The sequence below is a fragment of the Apus apus genome, chromosome 1 (genome assembly GCF_020740795.1).
Source record: "Apus apus isolate bApuApu2 chromosome 1, bApuApu2.pri.cur, whole genome shotgun sequence".
NCBI classification, from domain to species: Eukaryota; Metazoa; Chordata; class Aves; order Apodiformes; family Apodidae; genus Apus; species Apus apus.
Window position 1 is genome coordinate 141,586,567 of NC_067282.1, and position 27,642 is coordinate 141,614,208.

At 47.5% G+C, this 27,642-nt stretch overlaps 2 protein-coding genes across 4 annotated transcripts in view; one reads left to right on the top strand and one right to left on the bottom strand.

Annotated features, from left to right (window-relative positions):
- Window positions 1-5,843, top strand: part of CACNA2D4 (calcium voltage-gated channel auxiliary subunit alpha2delta 4) — a 135,946-nt gene extending 130,103 nt beyond the window's left edge. The window contains exons 36-39 of the mRNA XM_051641026.1: window positions 1,005-1,122; window positions 4,236-4,348; window positions 4,905-4,987; window positions 5,658-5,843. Coding sequence (XP_051496986.1) covers window positions 1,005-1,122; window positions 4,236-4,348; window positions 4,905-4,987; window positions 5,658-5,744 — 401 coding nt within the window. The 3' untranslated portion in view covers window positions 5,745-5,843. The remainder of the gene's footprint in view (window positions 1-1,004; window positions 1,123-4,235; window positions 4,349-4,904; window positions 4,988-5,657) is intronic.
- Window positions 5,844-14,616: 8,773 nt separating this feature from the next.
- The window catches only part of ADIPOR2 (adiponectin receptor 2), a 44,782-nt gene continuing 31,756 nt past the window's right edge, over window positions 14,617-27,642 (bottom strand). For all 3 annotated transcript variants that reach the window (XM_051623361.1, XM_051623369.1, XM_051623376.1), the window contains exons 3-8: window positions 24,308-24,427; window positions 22,338-22,509; window positions 21,472-21,658; window positions 20,256-20,443; window positions 18,838-19,031; window positions 14,617-17,382 (exon numbers count right to left, since the gene is read on the bottom strand). In XM_051623361.1, the coding sequence (XP_051479321.1) occupies window positions 17,251-17,382; window positions 18,838-19,031; window positions 20,256-20,443; window positions 21,472-21,658; window positions 22,338-22,509; window positions 24,308-24,427 (993 nt within the window). In that variant the 3' untranslated portion in view covers window positions 14,617-17,250. The remainder of the gene's footprint in view (window positions 17,383-18,837; window positions 19,032-20,255; window positions 20,444-21,471; window positions 21,659-22,337; window positions 22,510-24,307; window positions 24,428-27,642) is intronic.

Below are 27,642 nucleotides of genomic sequence, written 5' to 3' on the forward strand. Positions count from 1 at the left end.
AAAGCCTTGCATTTCCATCCACCACATTCCCCTGTGTCTTACAGAGGCAGGAGCTGGCTTTGCTGCTTCTGACTGCAGAAAATAATTGCCAGAAGGGCCCAAGGCAGTAGTTTCAGGCAAGGCAGACTTTGCTGAACTTCCAGAAAGTACGTTCTTGCTTCTTGAGGGAGGCTCAGTAAGGCACTTCAACTCCCCCACATCCCCAAATTAGTTTGGGAGTCCCACAGAGTGTGACTGATGAGTGATGGAGTAGCTGCTCCCTGCCACTGTGGTGGATGGTCCCTCCGGGGCCACTGCTGTGTGTTAGCCAGGTCTCTGCTGGGCCTCAAGGGCAATCATCTGCTTCGCTGGGGTCTCAGGCCAGAACTGTTTCATGCAGATGTTTTCTTTGTAACGTGACACATACTCAACCCCTTATATTGCCTGCTGTGGACTCAGGAGGGATCAGCAGTTGATGGGGAACCCCACCACAGACACACACGATCCCCGTAGGGGCAGATCAGTCAGCATGAGCACTGAGGACCAGCCCAGTCACAGCTTTGACTGTTAAAGTGCATGAACCAGGGCTGGGTTGGGCAGGGGGGACTTAACACTGCTTGTCTGGTAAACACCCCCTTCCTTTGAAGGCAGGGGTACGAGTGCCCAAATGCCCCTGCCTAACTGGCTGCAGGGGTCCCTGGGATGCTGTGGCTGCTGTGGCCCCAGGGCTGCGGCTTCGGCAGAGCAGGGTCCAGGCTTGCTTCGGGAAATCCTGGGCACATTTCTCACATAGGTCGGTTTTCCCACCCCACCTAGTGGGAGCAGGGATCACTGCCTAGCTGCTTTCTGCAGCATCCGGCATCTCCTTCTACTGCTGGGCACCTGCTCTTGACCGCTCTCAGGGAGGGGTGCAGGGCTGCTCCTCCAGCCTACATCTCTGGTCTTAAATGCTTCCATCTCAGTTCAGACCGCTCCCATAGGATCCTCTGCCCCTGATTTCTCACCTTGTCTCCTTACCATTGCAGCTCACAAGCACAAGAAGCACGACACCTTGCAGCCCTGTGACACCGAGTACCCCGTCTTCGTGTACGAGCCGGCCATCAAGGAGACCAATGGGCTGATCGAGTGTGGAGATTGCCAAAAGTAAGAGTTGCAGCTTCCCTTTCATTTGAGGGCTCCTACACCTATCCCTGGGTCCTGACAGCACACGAGCCTCATTGCAGAGCCTGTTGGTGACAGCAGCAACCTGAGAAGGGTCTCCTGCTGCTGTGCCCACTGCATGGCCCATGTCACGTGCAGCTCTGGCTGCAGTGCAGAGCCCAACAGCCACGCTGCACAATGAGGAGGTGAAAGGACCAAGTTACCACTTATTGATAAAGGAGAAAAAAAACAAAACCATCTGTTAATAAGCAGAGGTGTAGAACAAGGGAAAGAGCATTTCAATATATCTTTCTCGTTCCGTTCCACAGATTTCAGAAGGAACTTTTTCTGTTTGTTCACGTTTCTGGCAAAATTTTACCCTTAGAAAATTTTCCTTTTTGCAATGCTTTCAGCTTTCCTTTCCCCACCCCCCCTTTTCTGTTTTTCTATGGGAAAAAAAAAAAAGGAAAATAAAAAAGCAGGGAGGAGGGAAAAAAGATGTGTTAAACTGAAAGAAATGAAAACATGGGTTCACTTTTTTATTTTTCCGTTTTCATTTTAAGAGAATAAGCAGTCCAAAATAACAGAAAAGTCATTATGAAAAGGGGCCATTTTCAGCAGCTGCATAGTGCCACCAGCACTCACGTGCTGAAAGGTGAAACAAGGATGAATTTCCACTGATCCAGCTTTTCCTAGCATGAGGCATCCAAACAGATCTGACTGGAATCCTGTTTTAAAGAGAAGGAAAAAAAAAAAAAAAAAAGCAATCCTACCTAGTCTAACTTCAGTCTTGGACCAATTGCAGGAAAGACTTAAAGGTTAGGAAAACAGCCTGTGCTAGTCAGCGTGACTTTAGGAAAACCAGGCCTTGCCATTGTTTGATTACAGATTTGGTGACAAGAAGGTGTTGTGTAGGTACAATAAGCTCTGGGCAGATCCAGAGGTGCTGAGTGCCTCAAACTGACCTGTCTGTGCACTAAGCTGTTGCTGCAGAGATCTCCAGTGCAGCCTGGGGCTGGCCCCCTCCTTGATGGACCCCAACACCTGCTTACCCTCCCTGAAAAAGGTGCCAGAGGTTTCCACCATGCCTATCTTGCACAATGGTGGTTACAGCAGTACCCTGAGTGGTGGGAGATGGGGAGAGTAGAATGATCCCAGGCTAACGAGCCTAAACCCCGTGTCTCCTACTGACCATCCCGCATGAGTCCATGGTATAAAGGGTGGGGTATAAAGCCTTATAGTACAAAGGATGGAGGCAGCACCTCACCAGCTCCAGTAGCAGCAGCCCCTGAGTCCTGCTCAGCTCCTTCATAGCTTTGGGTGCAGGACTGGATTGCAGCCTCTGGGTCCTAGGCGCATCTCTTCTGCAACTTTCATGTTAGGGAGAGACATGTGCCCCAACACAGACTCCATGGAGCATTAGCAGTGGCTCACTGGAGCGTGCATGTTTTCCCCATTATGTTTTGCAAGCCCAGGTGGTTCCCAGTGGAGCAAGGATAAGCTGGGTGCTCCATCATGGGCAGAAAGTTAGCTTGCAGATTGGTGCATGGGGCACCTCTGTCCTGTTTTCAGCATTTGTGCATGGGTTAAAATCTGCTTGTCAAAGCAATCATCAGCCAGGAATACTAATGAAATGGTCTCAAATGGTCAGTGTGTGACATTGAATACCTCCAAAAGTGGCTACAGAAATCCCTAGAGAATAGAAGGCAGCAAGACTAGGTGGCAAATAACCAGGAAGACAGGGCATTCCTCCAGTGCAGTCAGGTTGGTGGATAGATCCTCACAAACCTGTGTTTCTAATCCAGAAGCCCTCTCCCTTGGCTGGCAGGTGGTTAGCAGGGCAGGGAGTGCACAGAGCCAGGTACCAGCTGCAGCATCACAGCCCTGTCACCAGCACGGGCATGCCAAGCCTTCCGTGTGCCCAGCAGCCCCAGGCCAGCCTGCAGCTCCTTGGCAGGGCTGTACAGCTGCCTGCTGCCCAGTGACAGTACAGCCTGCAGGCAGGCAGTGGGGGTGGCAGCACGGGCAGCCCAGCCTGGCTTTGGTTGCCTGCAGCCTCTGTGCTGGCAGAGAGCAGGCAGTGCCCGCGAGGCAGCAGGCAGGGGCTGGTGAGATGCTCAGACATGTACAGTGACACCGGCGTGCATATGCAGTGACACATACCCCTGGCCACCCCGTGCTCACCCCGTGGGGTCACACATGGCCACGTGCCAGCGTGCAAAGCCACAGGCACACACAGCCTCGTGAGCACAGAGACATGTCTGAGCTGGCCCTGCACGCACACGTGCACGCACGCTTGTGCACCCAGTCAAAGCACGTGCCTGCCCTCACCCTGCTCTGCCCATGTGAGCCCTCCATTGCCTGCAGTGATCCCACCAGCCCTCACGTGCACGTCCCCAGGAACATGCTTACATCTGGACACATCTTCACCAGCACATGCCTGTGCTTGTCACTGACTCTTTTTCTTTAGTCTGCTTGTCTGGCAGGGAGGGGAAGAGAGAGGCAAGCTTATGGCTGCAAAGTGAAGCTGCACTTTGTTCGTGGCAGAAGGCAAGACCAAGCACCAGTTGGCCAGTCCCATCATACCAATGTGATGTGGATACTACTGGGATCCTCCTTTCTCACTCCAGTAACATGAAATTTAGTAGGACCCTGCCCCTTGCAGGGCTGCATAGTATGTACAGCTTTGAATTCTATAAGGACATGGATAGTACATACACTGAATGGGCACTGGCACACCTCAGATGAAACCAGGCCGCCTCAGGTGTTATCTGCTGTGACATGGCTGCCTCATTTGGGGAGGGCTTGTGTTGTTGGCTGGTGTTTTTGATTGGTTGGTTGGGTTTTGGGTTTGAATTTGGTTTTTGTGCCTAGCATGGAGTTGTAAATCTGAGACAGTTTGGAGCTTCTCGAGGCCAAAAAAGATGCGCTGACCACCCTCTACCCCCATGCACATGGCTGCTCACCATGTCTCTGCTGCTTCCTGCTGATGTTCCATTTCCAGTGATCTCTTTTTTTCTTTGGATTTCTTTCCTGTGGGAGGTGATGCCAGGGATGCTGCACCGGCTTTGCAGTGGGAGGGATGTGCTTTCTCCTGCTCACTCTTTTCTTTGCAGGATGTTTGTGGTGCAGCAGATCACCAACAGTAACCTCCTGCTCCTCATCACGGATGCCACCTGCGACTGCAGCATCTTTCCCCCTGTCCTAATGGATGTGAAAGAGGTCAAATATATCCTTCCATACACAGCAGGGACACACAGCTCCACAGACCCTTTTGTCTCCATGTTTGCTAGAGTGAAAAAACCTCCTTGCAGAACAATTTAAAGGGAGGTGGAGGGCATGGCCTGACTCGTGGGACAGCCAGGGAGACACAGAGCAGACAGCGTTGCAGTGCAGTGGAGAGGAGGAAATAGTCCCACCCTCCAGCCCACCAAGAGGAAGCCAGATGCCACCAGCCAGGCTGTCAGATGCACTGTATGAGGATGAGACAGGCCAGGAAAAAGGGTCATTGGTGGGGTGGCTCTCCAGCAGTGCTCCCAGGTGCATCTGTAACCCATCCCTGCTGGGTCCTTTTTCCTCGCTCCTTGTAAGGGTGGCAATGTGGTGTAACTTGTCACCATGAAGCTGAGCCCTCTCCCTGCATTTTGCCCACTTCCACTGCCTGTCTTTCCTTGCCACCTTCTAGTGCTTGGAGATGTCTCCAGCCCATGCAGGTACACATAGACAACTTGCATCAGGGCCCTGTGGGTCCCTTTTCCCTGCCTGTGTCCTTAACAGCCTCGCACATAACGCTTCAGTGAAGTGTGAGCGGATGCGGTCCCAGAAGCTGAGGCGGCGGCCGGACTCGTGCCACGCGTTTCACCCTGAGGTACCCCAGGGCAGCACCCCCAGGGAGGGAGGGAGAGAGAGCACAGGGCTGGGTTGTGCCATGGGCGTGCTTGCACCTGTGCTCACGTCTTGCACCCCTGAGTTGTGTGCATTACAATGCCACATCACACAGCCACAGCCGTGTGAGTCCCTGAGGATCTTCCTAATGCCTGGGAAGGGCTTGAGCTCAGACATCACAGCGTTGCTGGTTTCTTTGGAGGGTTCACTTGCTGGAAGAGTCCCCAGTTGTGTAAGCATCCCTTGCAGCCTGGGCTTGGGTGCAGCCAGGCAGCTCTCCGGCCTGTCAGGCCAGCAGGATTTTGGTCCAGGCACCTTTGCACAGAAGTGAGGCAGCCCAGCTGCCTGTCCCTGCCCCGTGGGGCCAGGAGGAGGCACCTGCTGACAGGCAGGGGACTCTGGAAGGGGCTGCAGGAAGGATGTGCAGGCAGGAGCTGATCCTGCTGCAGCCTCCAAGGCTGAGGGATGGGAATCAGGGTGTGGGGCAGAGGATACCGAGAGCAGGGGAGGCAGATGGCTTCCTAGCTCACAGGTGGCCACCATACCTTCCTTTTGGCATTGCTCCCCCTTCCAAAGGCAAGAGGCGGGCTCCCTTCCTTCTGCCAGCTGCCATCCTGGCAGAAAGCAAGCTGACACTATCTCTCGTCTCCCAGGAAAATGCTCAAGACTGCGGTGGTGCTGCTGAGGTCTCCATGTCACCAACCCTGCTCCTCCTGCCCCTGGCTCTGCTTCTGCGGTGACACTGCCTGCAACAGCGACGCTGCCTGCAACGCACCTTACGTGGAGCCGGGAGGACAGGGCTGCTGCTGGCCAGAGCAGCAGGAGGGGAGGAGATGGGAACACAGGCCATTCTGGGATGCCCACTATGTCTTCCTGGGGAGCCCAAGGTGTTAACAACACAGCACAGCACATCCTGTGCCCGCAGCAAGGTCCAGCATTGTGTCGACAGTGGAAGCTGCTCCCTCCTCCAAAGCCCACAGTGAAAGGCCTGTGTGAGGACCAGCAGGGTCAGCTCCTACACACCACCTGCTGAGCTGCTCCTCCCAGCCATTGGCTCACAGCCAGGACTGCTGAAGTCATTGACATGGCTGGCATTTCACCATCACCCACAAGTCACTTTGGGGTAGTTGGCCTCTGGAGGCAAAGGGGGCAAATCTGGCCTTAGGAGAGCAGGAGGGGCGGGGGACACTCTCTGCCTGTCCCTTAGGATGAACCACCAGGATTTTGCACATCCAGGACCTGAGCAGCCCAGGCACAGCCCTGCCAGAACAGGGCCCTTAGTGGTCCCCAGAAGGGAGGCAGCATCTCCTGGTCTTGGGGATGGTCCAGGACCCCAGGGTCAGGATACGGTACCTAAGCTGAACTGGACTAACTTGGCACACAACTGGACCAATGGGAAGTAGCATGACCTGACTAGCTAGCTGTAGCTATGCCAGCTCTACTGAAGAGACTCCTCCTAGCACTGCTAGCACAGCATCCAGATTCTTGTCTAGATGTGGACTTACACCTGGGAAAAGGTTATGTGTGACCCACCAAAAGAGGGGGTATGTTCCCCCCTGCCTGCTAGTTTCACTGCAGAAGCAGCTAAGAAACAGGCACTTTTCCCTTTGGAGCAGCACTGCCCTGCTCATTGAAGCTTCCCTTGGTTGTTGTGGGGCAAGCAGCCCCCTGCCCTGAGCCTGGTGCTCCTGGCTGGCAGGCATGGGCCATTTCTCACAGAGCTTTACAGACAATGGGTGGGGAGCACTCATTTTCCCTTTCTTTTTTTTGTATTAACTGCTCCATACTATCTCGTTAAAAACAAATATATGGCATATTTTAAATAGATACTTTAAGCTTCAGCATGTCATGGCTGGTGCTAACTAATCTGTGCCCTACACCACATCCCAGAAACCCCTGAACCCTGCTGAACCTCTGGGGACAGTGTGGGTGGAGGGACTGCAAACACAGCTGCGGTGGCCTGGCCACCAGGGGTGTGCCAGCAGTTCAGAGGGATGCCAAGAAGTGCTCCTTGTTGCTGTACTGATGTTTTTACTAGAGCTACAGAAAAAGGAGCGTCTGGCTGTGCAGCACATACTGTGAAGCAGCCAGCTGCACCCCACAGCTCTCAGTCACCTCTGAGGCAGGTGGGGGTCCTGGCACCAGCAGGGTATGTGCCAGGGGTAGGGATGCCATAGCCAATGGCTAAGGATGGAAATAGGGTCTCACCTTGAGCTCTGCACCATCCCCATCTGTAGCCACTCTAGCACCCAGGTAACGGTGGCACCAAGGGAGCAATCCAGCAGGGCAGAACCTTGTCCTGGCCTTCTCTGCCAGGTGGGCCATTTTGGGAGACCCCTGCACCCCATCCAGCCCCCTGAGAGCCCAGCTGCCCCCTCCTGCAGGGTAAGCACCTGCACCCTCCTCCCTTGTCACCTGACAAGTAGCACTGCCTGCAGCACTGCCCTCGACACGTGTGGGGCTCCTCACTGAGCCCACCAAGCCACCTGCTCCCACAGCCACCACTGCTGGGGTGAGACCCAAAAGTCTAACTGCAAAGGGCAGTTTTATGAGATAGGGCTTTATCCTCAAAACAGGGCTGTCCTCTTCCCTGCACAAGGCCACATATGCAGCCCAGGTGTGCTAGTCAGTACGGATGCTGCTCCTATTGCCACCAGTGTCACCCATGTCACCCAACACCAACGGGACAGTACCAGTCACAACCAGGTCGTGGTGGGGGCCTTTCAGGACATTGCAGCTCCCGCTGTGGCTGGTTTTGCTTTGCTAAAGGCCACGGTACAGCAAGGAGGAGAGGAATAACTGCAGTACTGAAGTGAATCCGGAGATGGAGATGCAGTGACCTTATCAGAGCCAGAAGCAGCTGAGGAAGACAAAAGCAGCTCAGAGGGAAAGGGGCTGCTGTCAAGGCCAAAGAATCAGGAACTGCTCACAAATGGAGGAGCCACCAGCTCCGGGCATCCCCCGCTGGCTGGCACAGCTTCCCCAGTTCCATGTGCCTGCCCTTGGCGCCTCCCTTCCTGGGGCACCACTCTCAAGGGTGACCTCCCTGTCAGAAAGGATTAGCAGTCCCATCTCCACTCAGCTTAAAAAAGAGACATAAATACACACTGCCCCACGTGCATACAGACCATGTTTGGTTTTAGGTGAATTAATCCACAAGTACACACAGTCCTTTAAAGAGTGAAGCTGTGAATTTTGCACAGCTTATTTGCTTCAGCATAGCTTGTAACTGGAGGGACCAGGACAGGTGTGAGACCTGGATTACTTCTTAAACCAAAAAATAAGGGTGGAAGTTTGCACTGACGTGAAACCCGAGCACACAGGGTGAACTGGGCTGCGGAGCCACTTTGTAACATTTGCACACCACAGTGTGGAGCAGCAGGATGGATGTCTCCCTCTGTGCCATCAGTGCTGGGGTGCACCCAGCTAAAGCAAAAGGAGCCATTCCCAGAGCTGCCAGTGCCTCCATGGCAGGGCTTTCCTGGGCACCAGCCAGGCAGCAAGAGCCAGGCTGTGGGGACAGCTGGCAGGTTCAGCTGAGCTCTACCAGGGCTGGCAAGGGAATGTCAAGTGCTTGCCCCAGCCTGTGCAGCCTCAGTCCCACAAATCCCATCCCACCGGCCCACGCTGCCTCCTCCAGTGCTCACCAGCTGCTCCTCAAGTGCCCCCCACACCCCTCAGCAAACAGCCTCCCTCCCACCCACGCTGCAGGGTTTGAGATGGGGGCTCAGAGGTGCTACTGGATAGCAACTAATAGTCGGGAGATGGTCTGGTGTGTCTGGAGAGTGGCCCCTGTGAGGGGGTGAGGGTAAGGCATGAACTCACAGCCCCTCATCATCTGAGCTGGGGTTGATCTGGGGGTGCCCCAGTGCTGCAGCACAGCTCCCCAGAGCACAGGGGCCATGGGGGGAGACATCTCATGCTCCCTCCCTGGGCTGAACTGCCAGTTCCTGCCATACACAGCATTTCCATGCTTGCACTCGCTTGATAGGGATGTCCTAGGCATCCCCCCTTGCCCATTAATGCACAGGGGGATGGAGGAGACCCCAGGGTCCCTGAGAAGCTCCAGCAGCACCATTTGGGCAGTGCTGAGTAACCCTCTGCAGAGGACCCCCTGATCCCTAGTGGGGATTTGATTTACAGACCAGCTGCTGGAGCTGGGATGGCCTGGCTGGGCTTGGCACAGCTGCCCTTGAAACCCCAGCGGGTGCACATGGCCAGTGCGGCTCCCAGGGGGCCTGTGCCAGTGCTCCCCAGGAGAGGCAACACTCACATGCTGTGGCATGGTTTTGCCACAGAAGCTCCTGCTTCAGTTAATGAGATTTGTCTTAGCCATTTACTGGGACGCAAATGCAGACCTTTTCTTCCCACGGTGCTGCTGATCCATGGTGGGTTGAGCTGTTCCCAGGTATGGCTTAATTTTTTATTTTTTTTTCCAGCAAAGCACACCTACTTGTTTCTTGTCTCTGACATGGGATTAAGCAAATTCCACCTCCTGCTCTGCTCTCTTGGCCCTACAGCATGAGAAAAAAACCCAGGAAGAGTAGCTGCTCCAGTTCCCAATTTCTTCAACCATATACTGGGCACAGCAAACAAAAATAGGTCAGCAGGAGCAGAGATCTGAGGCCAGCGAATCCAAGCAGCAGCAAAGCAGCTGTGAGAGGGGCCATCTCTCACTTCCAGCTGAGCAGCATCCTGCTGCCCTCTTGATAACAGCACTATAAATCACAGCAAGACACCATCCATCCCCGTAAACAAACCGTAGGCATTGGGTGAAAAGTCACAAGCAGTGCTCAGCAATAAGGGGTGTCCCTCAGACCCACCTGGCCTCATCTGCTTGCCACACAAATCAGGGACTTCACAATCCCTAAACCTGCAGCCAATTTCCTCCCAGGCAAGTGGAAAGGGAGCTGGGAAGGGACCTGAAATCCCTCCATTACACTCCTTATAGCCTTCAGAAACACTCCACTGCAGGCTGAGGTAACGTTGCCCTCCCCCCCAGTGCTGTGGTGGGCACTGAGGGCATCTGAGCCACAGGCAGGGACACATGTCACACAGCATCACGTACATGTGTGCCCTCCCTTGACTCATGTCTTAGGACAGAGCAGACAGATGACTACACCTTCAAGTAGGATCAGACAGGGATGACTTCATCCTACAATATTGTAGGAAAATCAGCCCTAGATCTACAGCAGCTGTTTACAACTGGGAGTGGGTACAAAAGCAGCAGCTTTTCAGCAGGCTGGTCTGAACTGGCTTATGCTTAGTGAGAGGCTGGGGACAGCAGTGGTTGCACCCAGGAGCCACATGCTCCAAGTGGGTTAAAGCCAGGGGGGTGGGGGGTGCCCTCCTCTGCCAGAGCAAAGGACCGGTACCGACAGTCTTAGTCTTGCTTGGTTTTACACACAACTGTCAGACTAGAGCTCCTCAGGATGCTTTTTCTGCTGACAAAGCCCACTAGTCCCTTCTGCACAGAAACCCTGTGCTCTCACAGGCCTCTGTTTGCAGGGGAGGAGGGGGCTGAGGGTAGCCAAACATGGCATTTACTTTTTTACAAAACAAATGTTCAAAAGGAAAGGGGGAAGAAGCATCAAACTCCCACTTGCTGTGAATGCCTTCATCACCAGCTGGGCGCTCACTGGAAGGGGTTGCTGCTCCTGTCCCCACTGGATGCTGGGGAGCTCCTCCATCCACCCCTCAGCGCAGGCTGCTCCTCTAGCCTCTGCCCTGCCCCAGCTGCAGGGCCCCTCACACCACCTCTGCCTGCACTTGAAAGGATCCTTTACACCCCGTCACTCAGCCAGCCAACGCCGCTGTCATTGCCTCCCATGACATCAGCCACAGCAACGCAGCGTCATCAAAGCATGACACAAGCTGTACCAGCCCCACCTGAACGCTACCAAGTGTGGTTCTTCAGTAAATACCTTGTGGGCCAGGCAGGAAATTTATCCAGCTCCTCCTGCTTTGCTTCCTGCTGCTGCCCCATGATTTGGAAGCCCCAGCAGCCCACCTTTCCCCAAGCCAGACCACCAACGGTGGGAGAGGGCTGTGCACGGAGCCCCATCCTCGCACTCCCACTACGGCTCCACTAGGGCTGTGCCCTTCTCCTCACTGGCATTATGCATTGCACAGGGATGCACACATGGGCTTCTTGAGCCCTTCCTAAGAGAAGGCTGCCAGCCTTCCTGGAGGCCACCATCACACCAGGGGCTGGCCTCACACAGCTAGCAGGGAAGGAGCCAGGGAGCTGCTGGGGAAGTCCTCCATGTCAGCGAGAGCAAGTACACAGATGCTGTAGGTGACACACTAGCCAAAAGCTGCACTTCCTTGCCTAAATTTCAGCCAGCAGCGGCTTCCTTCAGCTGCCTTCCCACCCCCTGGCAGCAGGGCCTGGAGCCTGCTGTCACCCACCTCCTGACCAGCTCTGAGGGACACAGCATCACTTTCAACACTGGCAGGAGGCTCCCTGGCAAAGGCAGCAAACCCAGCTGCCCACAGTGGGACAGGGGAGCTGGGCCAGAGCCAGGGCAGAGCCCGTGGGCTGACCACTGAGGCCAGCAGCAGGCAGGGAGGTGGTGACAGCAGCTGCTCCATCCCTCCCAGGAGGGATGGCTTCCCAGTTCTCCCCTTCCCAGCAGCAGCTGCTGCCCCATGGCCGTGGCTGCTTCTGTTGCAAATCCAGGGTGGGGGTTGGAGCTGCCCCGGCTGTGTCAGCTGCAGAGAACAACTGCGTTGGTTCAGGGGAGCTGGGCTCTGGGCCAGCACTTCAGCAAACCCCAAACCATGCACACAGGTTCGGCACAGCTGGAGACGAAAACAGATTGCTACTGGAGCTGGTTTGGGCATCATTGGCCTCCATTAGGGCAATGCATCGCTGCTCTGGGAACCCAGCCAGGCCCATGATTTTCTCATCTCATTTACTAGACTAGTTCAGTTTTTATGCCAGCTGTGAAGAGCCTCTGTGCCCAGTTATACCAGAGATGAAGCTGCTAAAAAGCAAGATCAGCGTGAATCTCCAGTGCAAACAGCTCTGAGCTCAGAAACAGTAACAGCTTTGTAGTGCAAACATTAATTCCACTAGAGAAGGGAGGGGCAAAGGTGAAGCTCCTGGAGAACACCAGACTTAGCCCGAGCAGGGAAACCAGCCCCTTGTGCACATGCAGGAGTGCCAGGCTCACATCCTGCCATCCATCCCCAAGGAACTTACCTTCCCAAGGGTGAACAAGGGACCACATACACTGTGGTCCTCTTGCAGTGGCTTGGACTGGAGCACTGCCCATGTGATGCTGGGCAGAGGATTCCTCATGTGCTTCTCATGCATTGCTCACCGTTCAAGTACTTGAAGATGATCCAATATGACTCACCTCTACATTGCTGTGAGCTCAAGGCTGGTACTCCTTCACAAACAGAAATATGGACCTAGGAATTAACACGTCTTCTTCAGGGAGCTGAACGTTTTAGGGAACTTTATTTAAAGTATTTCTGGGAAACAGCCTGCAGAATGTCAGCTGGGACATTCCAGACAAATAAAGAAGCACTGACCAGCAGGAGAGCTGGGTTCAAACAAACCGCTTGATGCCACACAGCAGGTGGGGGCGGGGGGGGAAAGCAGGGGAAAAAAGAAGTCAGTCTTGCAGGAAAGTCTCTAATGGGTTCTACTAAAACAAACTCAGCTCCTCCACACTAATTATATGCTTCATTTATTTCCAGTTCCTTAAAAAAAGCTAGGCAATGGCCCTAGATATTCACCTTGATTGCAGCACTTTAATCCATACTGAGGGCAAGTTCACCCTTCACAATGAATGAAGCAAGTGGCTCTTGGGACAGAGCAAAGCACGGCCACAGCTGCATGCAGAAGAGGTAGGACATACAACTTCAGCCTGCCCAGGCAAATTTTAAGTATCATTCTGCTTTCTGAAAGCAAAATAAACCTAATTCATAGTCAAACGTGGCAACTTCTTTTCATGTCATTTGCATGCAATCCAATGCTGATAATCAACACTCTCCCTGTCTGCTTTGCATATAAAAAATAAATAAATCCACCTTGAGACCTCATGCTGTCACAGGTAATTTACTGGAGCTTGCTCTCCCATAGGTTACTGCAAAACATGTATCTTGAGTTGAGGAACTGATAAACAGCAAAGCTGTGGATGCCAAGACTCAGTGTGAACCAACACAAGAGGAGGATTAGGCCTGTCTTGCTGGGGAGTTCAACAGATGTTTGCTGACAGCCGAGGAACAGTGATGCAGACCTCACTCCAGGCACAGGGTTGTTCTGCTCAGCACCAGCCCTGCTCCCTCCCCAGCCAAACCCAATTCCTTCCCATCCCTAAGCCTGCGTATCAGGAGGAGATGGTCAGTTCATTACTCAATTACAGGCTGGGAGGCCAGGAATTTGATCCAGGCTTCCTGAAGGTTCCTTCCCAATCTCAGCTCACCTAAAAATTTGCACACAACAACCAAGCTCTCCAGCACCCATCCTCTTTTCCCCCCACCTCTTGTTCATCACAGCCTTGGTTGCTCCTGCCCATTTTTCTCCTTATAAGCTCTCAAGCCCCAGTGCTTCACCTTTGGCTTTCCACTACTGTCCATAAATCAGTTTCTGCTCCTTCCACAATGCTTCACCCAGGCCAGTTTGCTCCTTTTCCCTTGCTTGTCTGTTACCTCAGGCACACAACCTGCTGTGGTTAAGAGACAACAAGGATGGAGCCGGTACACACACAGTCTGCTCCAAAGCCTGCAAGACCAGGAACTGGAAAACTGAGTCACTGAAAATTAGTGTCTCTAAACATGCAAACGTAGATAACCTTTGAAATTATAGCCAGCCTACATTCAGACAGAGGCTTGGGAGATGGACAGGTCTGACAAGCGCTAACCAGCCCGAAGACCATCCTGCCTGCCCTCATTCTACAGATAAGGTTCAGCTAAGCTTTCCAAAACAAAATGACCTAGCAGTAACACCAATCCCACCTTGTTCTCAAGTTACTTTTAAAACATGGCAGATGTCAAAAATAAGCAGTCATGGGAGAGGACAAAGGTTGTCCCATGCTCTTTATTCTCTGCAAGTTCAGAATAATCATGTGCCCAGGGAATTCTTATGATGATCAACTTCATGAAGTGGTGGCACCAGGCACACCTAACACCACCTCCTTCCCCCAGACCACTATCTGTCCCATACTACAACTGGCAATACCAGTGGGCATCCAATAAAAGCCCAGACTCTGGAAAAACAAATTTCCCTTGAGATTAGCACTGAGTCAGCACAGTCCATGGACACTTGTGCCTGCTGTGCTGTTTATATATGTTAAACAGTACTGAAACCTTACAGCAAAACCAGGCACCAACTTGATGTGAATTACAGACAGAATTATTTGCAGAACTAATGCTTCAGTCACACAAACTCCCACCACCCACTGGCTTTTGCTCGAGGAGGCACAGAGCGAGCATCAGTTGAACTGTATGTAAGCAGGCCTCTAGGCACCAGTTTAGTTGCTGCATCAGCAGAAGCCTTTTATCTAGGAAGTGTTTGCCTGTGAGCGTTGGGAAGGAACAAAGGGAGAGCAACTCCCTCAAGCTTCACACAGAGCATGGAAAGACCCAAATTAGACAATATTCAATTTGGTTCTTTTATTAGCAGAAGTTAAGAATACAGCAAGTAATAAGATCCCATCTTATATGGAACCATCACCAGAGACCCCGACCATCAAAACCCCAGAATGTGCTTCATTGCTTTCAACAGTAAGCAATTTTTAAAAAGAAATATACTGAACAAGGCCACTATTTAATGGGGAAGGAAAGAAGCTGTAGGTCCTAACTATTCTATGGCAATAACCTGCACACAGAGCAAGCAAGCCTCTGACTGCTGAGAGTAAGGCATTCAGGTGCCAACCTGGGAAGAGTTCTCAGCAAGAGCTACAGAAAAGTGCACAGCTAAGTTGTTTTTATTGGAACACAAACTTCTTGAAAGGAGAGACTGACTGGGTTAAGAATAGCAGGTGGAGTACTGTGTTTCTGTAATAGTTCTGTGCTGTGTAGGACCAGGTTACAATCACCCTTCAAGGAGTGAGCATGGGATGATCCAGGATGGAGACTGCCACTCCTGCTGGTGCTGTTACAGAGGTATCCAAAGCACCTTACAGACAACTCTAATTCTGATATGTACCACGCTTTTCTCAGACACCAGTATACTTCTTGCCAGGCAATTCTGCATCTTTGCCTGGGATGCCAGTGCTATTAGCCCTTACATCCAAGTTAATACTGCTCTTTACTTCATTTTAGAACCACACAGACCTGCGATAACCTCTTCTGGCCCTACAGGCATCCGATGTAGTGATCCTACTGAGAACATGTCCCTCTAAGCTCACAGACTCTGCCGCAGCAGCTCTTTTGGCAGCTGACCTTGCTCTCAGAGGCTTTACAAAGATTCCATTTGAGGGGTGAAGCCTTAATATCCTGTCAACTTTTGGAAGGCATTCTGCTTCTACTTGACTCCATTAGGCAAAATAACTCCCTCAAACATACTCCATGATATCCAGAGCATGGCAGATCTTTGCAATCCACATTTTTCTCTTGAAGGATGAACTTGCAGGAGTCTTGAAAAAAGAAAAAAAAAGAAAATAAAAAAAAGGAAAAACCACCACAACAAAAACCCACCCTTTACCTTCCTTCCTCGTGAAATATAGCATTTTATGAGCTGTTTAACTCATCTGTGAGAGGTAATTGCTCTGAATTTCCAACTAAACACTCCAAGCAATACCTGTGCCATAATAAACAAAACATTCAAGTTTCATTTTACAACTCCAAAGATTCTCCTTCAGTCTGGCTTCTGACTGGGCTCCAAAGATCAAGCTACATCAATTACACAAGAGAAGGTTATATGCCTCCCCTTATACAGGAGGTGTGTCTGCTCCACAGCAATCCAACTGAACTCTCAGGTTTAAAAAATACCAGCAGTCCCATTGCTAAAGCACAGATGGGAAGCAGACTTAAGGAAAAAGAAAAAAAAAAAAAGGAACTGCATTGGGCCGATTGTGGATTTTTCCTCTTAAAAAGAAAACCCTGCAACCTCCCTTGGCATGCTGAGCCTGACACGAGAAGGTAATGTGCTCGAGGCCTGCAGTAGCTGTTAAGTCCAAGTCCTGGAGCATACAGCTTCCTCTTTCCAGTCCCTCTTAACCCCATCTCTGTTTCCTCTCACATGCTCTACTATCTCTTGACAAGTGCACTACCATCATCTGTTCAGACAAAACAGGGCAGGCCCACAAATGGCAACCATCTACTCAACGGGTGGCCTTTGGGAACAGGCAGGCACTGCTGGAGTCGGACTGTTTGCCATTCCATGTGCAGTTTTCCCATCACGCTCCAATTCATATGATGAGAACCAAACCAACTAACTGTAAGATCCACTATCCAAAACCATACAGGCCACGCAAGCTTGGAAGGCAGCTGTCCCACATACACTTAGGCAGGGTGCAGATGTATCTTTCAAGTTACTTGAGTAAATAAACCTGCTAACACTGTGACCTGGATGACAACATGATTAATCCAGCCTTCACAACCCTTGTGTACACCTACTGAAGCTACTCCAAGTGCTGGCCAGGACCCCACATTGCCCAGGGCATGCTGGCCACCAGGAAGATCTGCAGGACCAACAAGCTTCACTCCTGGGAATTTTACCTGGTCCTCCTGCAATTGTATATTTTGTGCAAAATTGAAACAGTGTGTGGTACTTGCATGTTGCATTCTTTACAAAAACCCTTTTCCCCCCACCCATTGTTTAAAACATTTATATAAATTTTATTTAAACAGAAAGTTAGAAATCTTATTTACAATTATTTTTTCTCCCAAAAGAGCATCTAAAATCAACTCCCAAACCCTCCAAGAGGATATAAATTTAACCTCTTTTTTTTTTTTTCTTTTTTAAAAAAAAGGAAACTGCTAAGCTATCCCTCCCCAGTTCTACAAATAAATATGGCATTGAACAGAAGCCGATTTGGAAAGGGTCCTCTGTAGCTCAATCTGTAGATCCCAAGAATAAATTAGGGTTTCAGAATTTCCTGGTCTTCAAATTGATTCATTCCATTGCTTGAGGTATAGAATTTATCTTGGTTAGTCAGAATCCCCGTGAAGCTCCATGCTCTATCAGCTGAAACTTGGATTCTTCTTAGGTATTCGTTTTGCTAGCCTGTATGCTCCAGCCGCGCTCGCGGCCCTGTTTTGGTTACGGTCTTGGGCTGAAGGCTGGTTTTACTGCATCCCATCTTCCTCTGTGCAGCCTCCTCCCACCATGAAGCGGAACTCCTGGAGGTTGGAAACCCCGTGGAAGTGCACGAAAGCACCAGCCACTACAAAGACGTGAAACAGCTGATGGGAGTGAAACTGTAGGAAAGAAAACACTGCTGTTCAGCCAGGGTACTTTGGGTTCTGGTGATGCCCTGTCTCCAAAAAAGCCACAGCTGAAGTTCACAGTAACACATAGCAGCACTACAAGCTGTGAAGTTCTCTATGTTGTGTATTAAAAGCCCATCCCTCCCCTATCATAAGCAAAATAATCAAATTCTCCACACACACACCCTCCCCTTTAGCCATCTTAACCAGCTGGTCAATGAACAAATAGGCTAGATAAATGTCACAGTGCATCTTTGTGAAGGGACAAGGGTAATTCACAGCTTTGGGCAAAAGGCTCAAGCAGGACACTTATTAAATTAGTTCCTCCAAAACACACACCAATGTTTTATTAATAAAAAGGGCTGTGTCATTCAGCTAACAGGTATAAACTTTGCTCTGGTCACAGGCAAAAATTTTACCAGGCAGATTTTCAGAACGTTGTGATTTTATCCACAGAGAAACAGAACAACAAAAAAATAAAATAAACTATTCTATTCTATTAAAACATGGAAACAACCAGATGTTCCAAATGACTGCCCAGGATGCTACTGATTATAGCACAGCTGAATGAAAACCATGAGGGAGCTCCATGACAAAGCATGCTCTTGTTTGAGGGAAGTCATACCAACATGGACAATGCTCTTGAAAAACTTGTACAAACGTGCATTTGCAGGCTCCACAGGAAGCTTGGAAAAAGAGTTGGTGGTACACCAGTGCTCTTGGAGCCTAGCTCATTATTGTAACAAGGCTTTGGCCACTTCAACAAACTTAAATTATTGCTGTGCAAAAGACACTCAAACAACCCAGGTTTCATTCTCACTTCTCTTCAGGGGCCTTAAACTATCCTAGTGGAAGTACAGTGGCCTTCCAAAGGTCTACCTCCCTCTCATTTCTACTCTTGCTCCAGCCAATTTCTTTCTTTGCATCCAGTCTTCATGATCCTTTCCCTCATACCAAGTTTCCCCCACCCACCCACTTGCTCACTCCACTCTGCCTTCTTCTAGGCCAGAGATCCCTCCAAAGTCTACTATTTCTATGCAGCATTTTCACTAGCTGCACAAGATGAGGAGCCAGACATGGTGAAAATTCCAGAGAACACACTGAATATCAGAGGAATCACCATGCACTATTCTTCACATAAGCAAGGTACAACGTGTGTTTGCAGGATGCTCCACACACAAAAAAAGGTTCACAAAGTCACTTACCCATCTAGTATATGTGCTGGGGTGAACTTGCACACCAGCAGTTACCTCATACCTCTCAGCAAGAGAGGCACCAGATACGTCAGGCTCAGAGAGCCCACAGCTGTTAAGCCCCTTAAGGACTTATGCTTTTGGTGCAGCAATTTGATACTTGTAATAAGAAAACATGGACACAACATCCTCCAGCCTCAAGGGGAACCAGCTTTCCCTTTGGTCTCCTCATCCAGTCATTGTGTAGACTCACCCAGATGTCGCACTTGCCAGGGAAGAATCTCTCCGGGATGCGGGCAGCATATAGTGCAGCACCAGTGATGTACAGGCATGCCATGAGTGCCAGCCAGCCTATCTGTCCCATTGTGGCTGCTTTCAGGAGCCCCTCAGAGATGACAAAGTGCAGCGTGGGAATAACCCCACTAAGACCCAGACCTAGAAATACTCCTGGGAGGTAAAAAAAATGTGGGAGAGTCAGATTTGAATGCAGTGGCGGTAAAGGGAGACAATGAAAATACAAAGGCTAGGGAGGAAAAACTCAGTATTTGCCAGAGCAGCAAAACAGTGACAACTCTTGATGTTGGAGGTCCCTAAAGAGCTTTATTGCAGAGGAATTTCAAGAAGGGACAGAATTCCTTCATATACCAGAAACTACTTAGTTTTATGTTCCAGCAGATACTGAAATATTTAATTTAATGAGTGTGTCAGCCGGCTTTCATGTTCATTGAGCCAGTTACATATCTTGGACTGTAGAGGGCACTGACACTACACCAACTAAATCTTGCTTGACCATAATCTCTCAAGAGCAAGACAAGGAGACACAAAGAGGATTTCTCATACACTGTACAAGTAGTTCTAGGAAACAGAAAAGTAGCATCTGAGGCTCATCTGATCTGCCATATATGAGAACATGGTTGATTAATTTAGATTTTAGCAGCAAGTTTAAAAATATTAAGAAAACGTGCATGGGGGGAATAACCATGTCGCATCCAGATTTTAAGGTTGGAAGGCTGAACTCTCCGAAGGTACACCCATAGCTTGTCCAGGAAATGTAGATTCACTGTAGACAGCATGGGAAGGTTAAGTTGTAAGAAACATCACTATTTGACCCAGCTGTGTTCAGATTCCAGAGCTGCACCCTAAAGCCTTGTCTTCTTCCTACCTCAGAACATGAAACCAAATCTGGTTTTGTTCTTTTGATCTTGTAAAGAGAAATACTAAGGTATTTGCCTTAAATATGTTTTATCTAGGCAAATTATTCCAATTAATTCAATCATTAATTCACTGATTTGCTACTGTCTAAGCCTAGTGTTACAAAACCAAGACAAAGAGTAGAAGGAATATACACGTACACACACACCAAGCAGTCAGTCATTCTGTTGCAATAGCAAAGTTGCTGGATATGGCTAGAAATACTTTGCACTGCCTTTCCTGCTGCGTGTGTTACTGCCCATTTCAGGACTGCACTTCCAAGCCTGGCACCCACCCTTATCTCTGCATTCAGGTGGCTACAATAAATGCTGAAAGAAAACCCATCAAGTTCCCAAGCAAATAATATTAGCTGAGTACAAAATGAAGCTCTTTTAAGTCTTCCCAAGGTGGTTTTTCCAAGTGGTGAGTAGGAAGGAGGAAAGGCAGTCGAGAGGCAAAACAACTAACTTCAGGTCTTACCTGCCCTTACAGCCCGGTATTCAGGGGTTGCAAACATGTCCCACTGTGAGACAATTATGGCTGCGATGCCCAGGACACAAATCACAATCAAGTAGATGAAGCAAGGCTGAGGGTTGCAATAGAAGGAGTAGTACAGCCATGGTACAAAGCTGCCCATTATGAGAAGTGCAATGCCAGAATAATCCAGCCTAGAAGGAAACACAAATCAGCGTGCTGAGAAATGTGAACCTTTGGAAGTCTTCAGACCAACGCGCTCTTATTTAGTAGAAGAACTATCTAAATCTCACTGCAAAATCAAGTTATTTTACTATTGCAACTTACTTCTTGATGGCAACTCTTCTACCATTATCCTCTGAGAGTAATGGATTACGTAGATAAACAATTAGTAAGGCCATTTTTGGACAGTCATCAGCAATAAATACAACAGCATTTAGATGAAAGCTTTTTGGAGGAAACTCAGATTTAAGCTTCATATGAGGAAAATAGCAGCATAAGAGTCCTCTGAACACAAAAAAGGTCACACGGTATGTTGTGAGAGCACAGCCAACACAAACACTTTGGTATCTGACAAGCATGAGCTAGTGAGGCAGTTTTAGTCACCACTGGGAAACAATGTCACCATTTTTCAACTATGCTGTTTTCCCATACACCAGTGAAGAGAAGGTATTGCTACAGCTGTTGCTTTTTACCACAACCAGACAAAATGCTCCTACAAGACACGGAGTTCATTTTTCAGTAGAGGATTTCAATTGCTGGGTTACTTTAGAGAGGGTCTTGCAGATTACATAATCATAGGTTGAGTAATCTTAGGAAACAGGAGATAGTTCGCAGCCAGCCAAAAAGGAAAGCATAGTAAAACAAAAAAACGATCTTGATACATATTGTGGAGCTGTCTTACGTAAGCGCAAGATTGAAAGTTACTCAAAATAGTTGAAATGATGAGAAGTCACAGCTGCATTAAAAATTCTAAGTCCTGCAACTAAGCTCTAGGTGTACTACTTAGAGCAGCAAGATGCACGTAAGGAGTTTTCAGACTAAAACAGCGCAAAAACTCATGCTGAAACAAACAATAATTACAAGGCTGCATTGATTCTCTGTTCCAAAGTACATGCAGTCATGCAATGAACAACTCCTCCACAGAGGCTCCAGGCATAAATCCCAACGCTGTTTTCCCACCTGTATCCTATTTGGCCTGCCCTCTCCTCTAGGCACTTACTTGGAGAAGAGCCGGGAAACACCTTCTGAGTGGCAATAAACTGTGTGGAAGAGCCATGAGAAGGAAAGGCAGAGTATGGCTCCCAAGAAGAACAATCCAACAACCACTTTCTCCTGCACAGGTGCTACAAAGGACATGTTTGGCCGGAACATGTAGAAGATTCCCAGACAAAGGAAGAACACACAACCTGAAAAACAGTAAGGCAGAAAGGTGTCAAGTATATGCACACCTAAAGCTTTTCTTTCTACAAACACAACTTCAATGTGCAGGAGCACTAAACACAGGAGCTGCACAACCAGCAGCACACATGCAGAAGAAAGTACTGCCCTACCTTAGTTGTGCATTTAAATCTCATTTCTGCCTCAGACTGATCCAATAGACACTTGATGGACCCTGTATTTTCACTTGTTCTGCAAGATGCCCAACACGTATTTGGACATTCTAGAACAATAGCAATTCTAGAACAACCACAAAATGTAAAAAGAGGAGGGTATAGTTCAAAAAAACCCTTTCCCTTCAAGGCTCCTTCCAAGTTGAAAACCACTCACACAAGCTGCAATTTAAACATGTTCCTCAGGCTAGAAATGCCATCTCAGTTTAACACCTATGCCCTTGGGAAAAAAGAATACCTACTGGTCATTTACTAACGATAAGGAAAAATATATTTCATTAATTTGTATTGAATGCCATAATTAAGGAAGTCCCATCCAAGCCTGGTGGGATAAAATTAGGAGAGGGATACCAACCTGTTAACTTAACAGGTTACTAGTGGAACGATAATGCTGATCACCCCAGACCTCTTTCTATCTTGCTCTCAAAGAAAGAGAGCAATAAAACTAATTAGCATTAGAGGAAGCTGAAAATACCTAGAAGATGTGTCCAGATGTTACCAGTCTCTGTATGTATTCTGAAGATACTCTTGAAACAAGCTCGGAAGGAAGGCATAGGTGGTCTGTGTCCATGCAACAGGTAGTCGTTGTCCTTTAGCCAGTCAGGCAGCACATCATGAGGAATGACTCTCCATCGGCCCTCCCATACCTAGAAGTTAGAAGATTTTAGGTAAATGCAGGGAATTGAGTTCCACTGATGTATGGTACAAGTCAAAAAACCCGTATTAGTAAAAGCGTTGCTCTAATCTAAACAGAAAAGGCTTGATGGGACATCTCTGGGAAAAAGGCTTTAGACTTGAAATACAATACTTAAGTCACTGTATCCTATTCAAAACAGTACCATTATGAAGCTGAGCTGCACCATCAGATAAATGAATACTTCAGCATTTCCTTGAACAGGAAAGCTACTGGGCATTTTCACTGCTAATGAAGGAAAAGCACTTAATTCATTTCCATGTTCTGTTATTTTCAATTTTTAACTGAAGAAGCCTACACCTTGTTCTCTCCCAGAAATAAGTAAAAGTCTGTTCTTCCAACCACAAGCTAGTCTGAGTGTGTATCTGCTAGCACCTGGGGCAGTTTAGCAAAAAAGCTATTCATCAGCACTAATATGGGTGAGAAAATATCAAGTGGCAAGAGTCCTGTGAGAAGTGTCCAGTCCCTTATCCAGGTTGAAAAAAAACTGCTCCCACACTCTCAAAACAAATGGTGACAGATCAGTTAAGGTAACAGATTCATGACTCTCAATTCCATCAGATTTCTTCTTTAAAGGGGAAAAGAGCATATGTGCACACTAATGTTCTTGCAGCTGGTTCCAAACAAAAAAAGTTTGCACAGGTGTTCTTAGTGCTGCTTCAGTAGCATAAGGTACAAGAAGTCTTCAGTTTGGCTTCAGAAGCAGCACTGCCAAGCAGAGGGGTATCTGGGAATGCTTTATGTACCAGGGTTGTTTCTGCAGTGTTCCTTGGGTTTGTCGTCTGGCTAGTAATACAGGAGCAAGCTTGAAGAATCCTGAAACACTAAGTTTAAAAAGCTTATATTCTTGTATCAGTTTCAACAAGAGCCCAGAGTTCTTAAACCAATTCTCCATGGTCCTTTATGGAAGCAAAAGAAAACTCATCAGAATGACCAACCCAGTTAAAAGATTGGGTGTTTAAATACATTAAATAAGAAAATAGTGTTTATTCCATGAATCAAAAGCTTGGAATTCAGGTAGGAACAGCAGGAAGGAATTAATTTTACACAATCCACCCTACAGAACATCTTAAATGGGAAAAAGATGCATAGTACACAAAAGAAGACTAAGTAACTGGGGTTCCCCTGCAAAAACATCAAAGAATCACTCATAAAACCAGCAGGAACAAGTGCATAAGAAGCAGCCCTCCTTTTACCAAGAAAGGAGGGCCTGAGACTGATACAGCCCCATGGCTTTAAAGAGTAGAAAAAATTGAGCCAAGGTCAGCAATTGCAAAATCTACAATGGATTAACTTAGATATAGTTGTTTGAACACATCTTTGTTTCCTTTTCAAATAAGGGACAAAGCTTATTCTACAATGGAGGCAAATAGTGCTGGAAAAGCAAAATATTTACAAGTCTGAAGAAAAAATGACCTTGTAAATGAAAATGCCTTGAACCAGAAGGCTTTTATTCTGCTTTGCACTCACAGGTGTTTCTCAAGAGACTCCTCAGTTGCACAATCAGCTTTAGAGTTTGTAAAGCATGGAACAGGGATTACAAGTCAAAGTATTTGTTCATGACAGATTGAGATCCTGAGAAGCTGCAGTGTTACTAGTTGTAACATACTAGTTACAAGAGATGCCCATTCAGGGATGGTCTGTGCCTGCTCTCCCTCACATTAGTAGTGCAGCTGCTGCAGGTATAGTCTGTTGCCTACTGGAACTACCTAAAACCAGTAACTACTTCAGCTCTTTGCATGTGCCCTTACCTTACACACAAATTCTTCCATTCTCTCCATAGCATGGTGGGCTTGTAGAAGAGGTGACATACCCATAAACCCTTCATCTTCTTGAGGTGACTCATCATTGTGTTTATATTCCTCAGAACACTGGGAGGGGAAAAACAGAGAAAATGCTTTGTAGAAAGATGAACAGATAAAGGTGACTTTGTTTTCCATACAAAATTGTGATTTTTAAGGCTTGGCAAAGAAAGAAGTCTTCTTTCCTTGTATGGCACTGAGAAGAGAATTCAAAAGAACAGCAAAAAAATTATAAAATTCTTAGGTATGTGAGAACAGTTCACATGTCTAATCCATTGTGCACGTTTTCACCAGGTTTGGAAGAAAGCAGTGTTCTTCTGTAAGTTACGCTTCATTAAAACCCAGATATGGAGTCTGAGTCTTGCAGCCTACCCACCTCCAGGGAAGGATTACTTCCTATTTTATGTTTCAATGTCACTAATGCCTACTTTAATGCCTCTGTAACATATCTGGCATTTTAGGATAATAAAGGCAAGCCGAAGAGAGCCTTTTGTACCCTTCAGGCTTGATGCAGAAAGCTGTCCCACACCTCACAACCAACCCAAGAAAGCCCCGCAATCCGTATGGAGACTGGTTTCCTGTGTATTACACTTTCCCTCCTATTCCCGTATCAAGGTTAACAACTTTAAAATAAAGATTACTTAATCAGTCATGCCATCCAAAGCAACTGAGACTCTGGTATATAACCTCACATACTTTAGAAATTATCATAATTAATGTTCAGGTTAGTGTCCTGAACTTTGAGTCAGATCTGGCTGGGTATTCATCCCACAAAACAGCTCTCTCCTTAGAGTAAGGCCTTATTAACTATTTCCATCAACAAGCTAACTCAACAAGCTGCTTGGAATTTTTATTAAATAAATAAAAGGAGACATCTTCCAACCTACGGTGAGCTATCTAGATCCTTCAAAATTTTTTTGCTTTTTCTGAGAGAAATGACATGCTTATATTTGCTTTTGAACCCGAGGCTTGCAGTAGCCACTGAAGTTTCACCTTTTGAAGGGGTCCCCCATCACATAGTTCTTGACCCAATTTTGCTTAGCCAGAGTGCAGATTTCTGCCACATAATACACAATACACATCCTTTGCCTTTTATGTGTGACTTCACATTTGTCCACACTAGGACAATTATCTTGACTAAATTAATCTTTGAACATAATCCATGTCCCTTGCACTGTCTACTCAACTTCATTTATCATTCCAGTCAATACCCACTCTGAGAAGTCTGGGCAACGATTTCATATTTTATAGCAGATGATTGATATAAATATTGATCAGCTCTAGGCAGATCCTACAGCAGTATAAGACAGTATTAAATACATCCTCACTGTCTAGATTATCCCATTAATTCTACTGAGAAAGGAAATCAGGCAATACCGAGATGTAAACAGGTTTAAGATCTTTTTAAAGCAGGCACATGTCCTGTTGGACCAAAAAGTGCATTAATAAAAAAAAAATTGGTTTCATTCTGACTCAATGACACTCACTGACATTATTTCACACACTGTCAATTTTACTGGCTTTTTCTACTAATGGATCTCTCTGGTTAGGATTCTAAGCTTTCAGTATTATAAATAATTAACTCAAGGTCATAGAAACATAGAACAGTTTAGGTTGGAGGGGACCTTTAAAGATAATCTAGTCCGTACTTCCTGCCTTGAGGGTCTGGATAAGATGCTCATGATAGTCAGCACAATCTTGGAAATCTAAGAAATCTTACATTTCCAAAACCACACCTTACAGAAAGGCAAAACTTGTGCTTAAGCTCCAGTGCACTTGATACAAGAAGTACTGCTATGCCTTTTAGCTACCTTAGAATTCCCTCCCCCAGCACCACACGATGACCAGATGGGATGGGGTGAAGACGTTAGTAATCTTCAATTTATAAAACTGGGTGGACTGAAGCAAAAAAGGTCCCTTATGTAATCAAAGCCTGTATTCATTGCAGTCTACCCAATGACTCAAAGCCAAAAAATGTTCATTTCCCCCTCTTCACATACTCTCATTTCTAGAATCATGGGAAGGTTTAAATTTGAACAGACTGTAAAGCTCGAAGAGCACAGCTATTTATGAACTAGTCCAAAATCTTTGCATTTTGGCAATGTGCCTACAAACAAATCATTACTGAGCTTCTTTTAGTGATAAAAAGAATCCATATCATACAGACAGTCCAGATTACTGCCAGAAAATGGAACTGATTTTACTATCTCTTTCCTGCCATTAATCTGCAAAATTAGCATTCAATGAAGAAAAAAAAAAAAAAAAACACCACACTAAAGCTTAACTTCTTAGTCCTTTTCTTGCTAAGCAGGCCTGTTCTGGAATGTCTGTCCTCTCTTGACTCCTCCCCATAACGTCCTATTAGAAAGAACAGTAAATTGTGCTCCTTGGAAGCTGGAAATCTATAGCTGGAGTGCAACACAAATGCCAGTTTTCTTCAGAAATCTGAAGAAGTCTACTGGCCTTCAATTCTTCCAACAATGACTGAGGGGAAAAAAAACATCACTTTTATGTTCAAAAGGTATCTTGTAAAAACTCTACTGTGACAAGTTCCTTCTTACCTTAGGATTCCTATATTATCTCTTCTAGCATGTAGCAACATAAGCTTTGGAACCTGTTTTTAACTATTTCCAAGTTCTGCCTAAAGAATCACATTTTCAAATGGGAAATGTAATGGGTAAAAAAATCTCACCTGCCTAACACCATGGAAGAAATGAGTGCCCAGACCAAAATTCCAATACTCCCACTTTTAAGGCAGCATGGTATATCCTAAACCAAGTGCTTCCAGAATAACTTCTGCCTTTGTACTTCCTAGATCATAGGCAAAAATAAAAATGTTTTTCATTTGGCTAATGTTTCAGATGTTCTTTAACATCATCTAATTCACTCAACCTTTTTTTAAAAGCAGTCTCAGATTTTTACCAATTAAATTACAATTCTGTGAAGCCTTCAGAGCATTTTGGAGCATCTTTCAATAAAAACCCCATTTTCACTTGTAAGAAGCCAACTTGTTGCAATCATCAGCTGTTGTTCTGCTGCGCATATGCAGCAATGTGTAGAATCAGTCTTTCATACAGATCAAAAATCATGGCTTCCGTATCCTTACACTCTAGAGGGTCTGGACATTTAATCGTATGGAAATGCGAAAAAATCCTTCAAATTTTAATCCTACCCCCTTTTCAAATTCAGAGAGTATTAAAGCTACCAACAAACACAGTACAGGTACCTAATGAGATGGAAATCATACAACAGAAGTATGAAGACATCCTAAGTTGAATAATGCT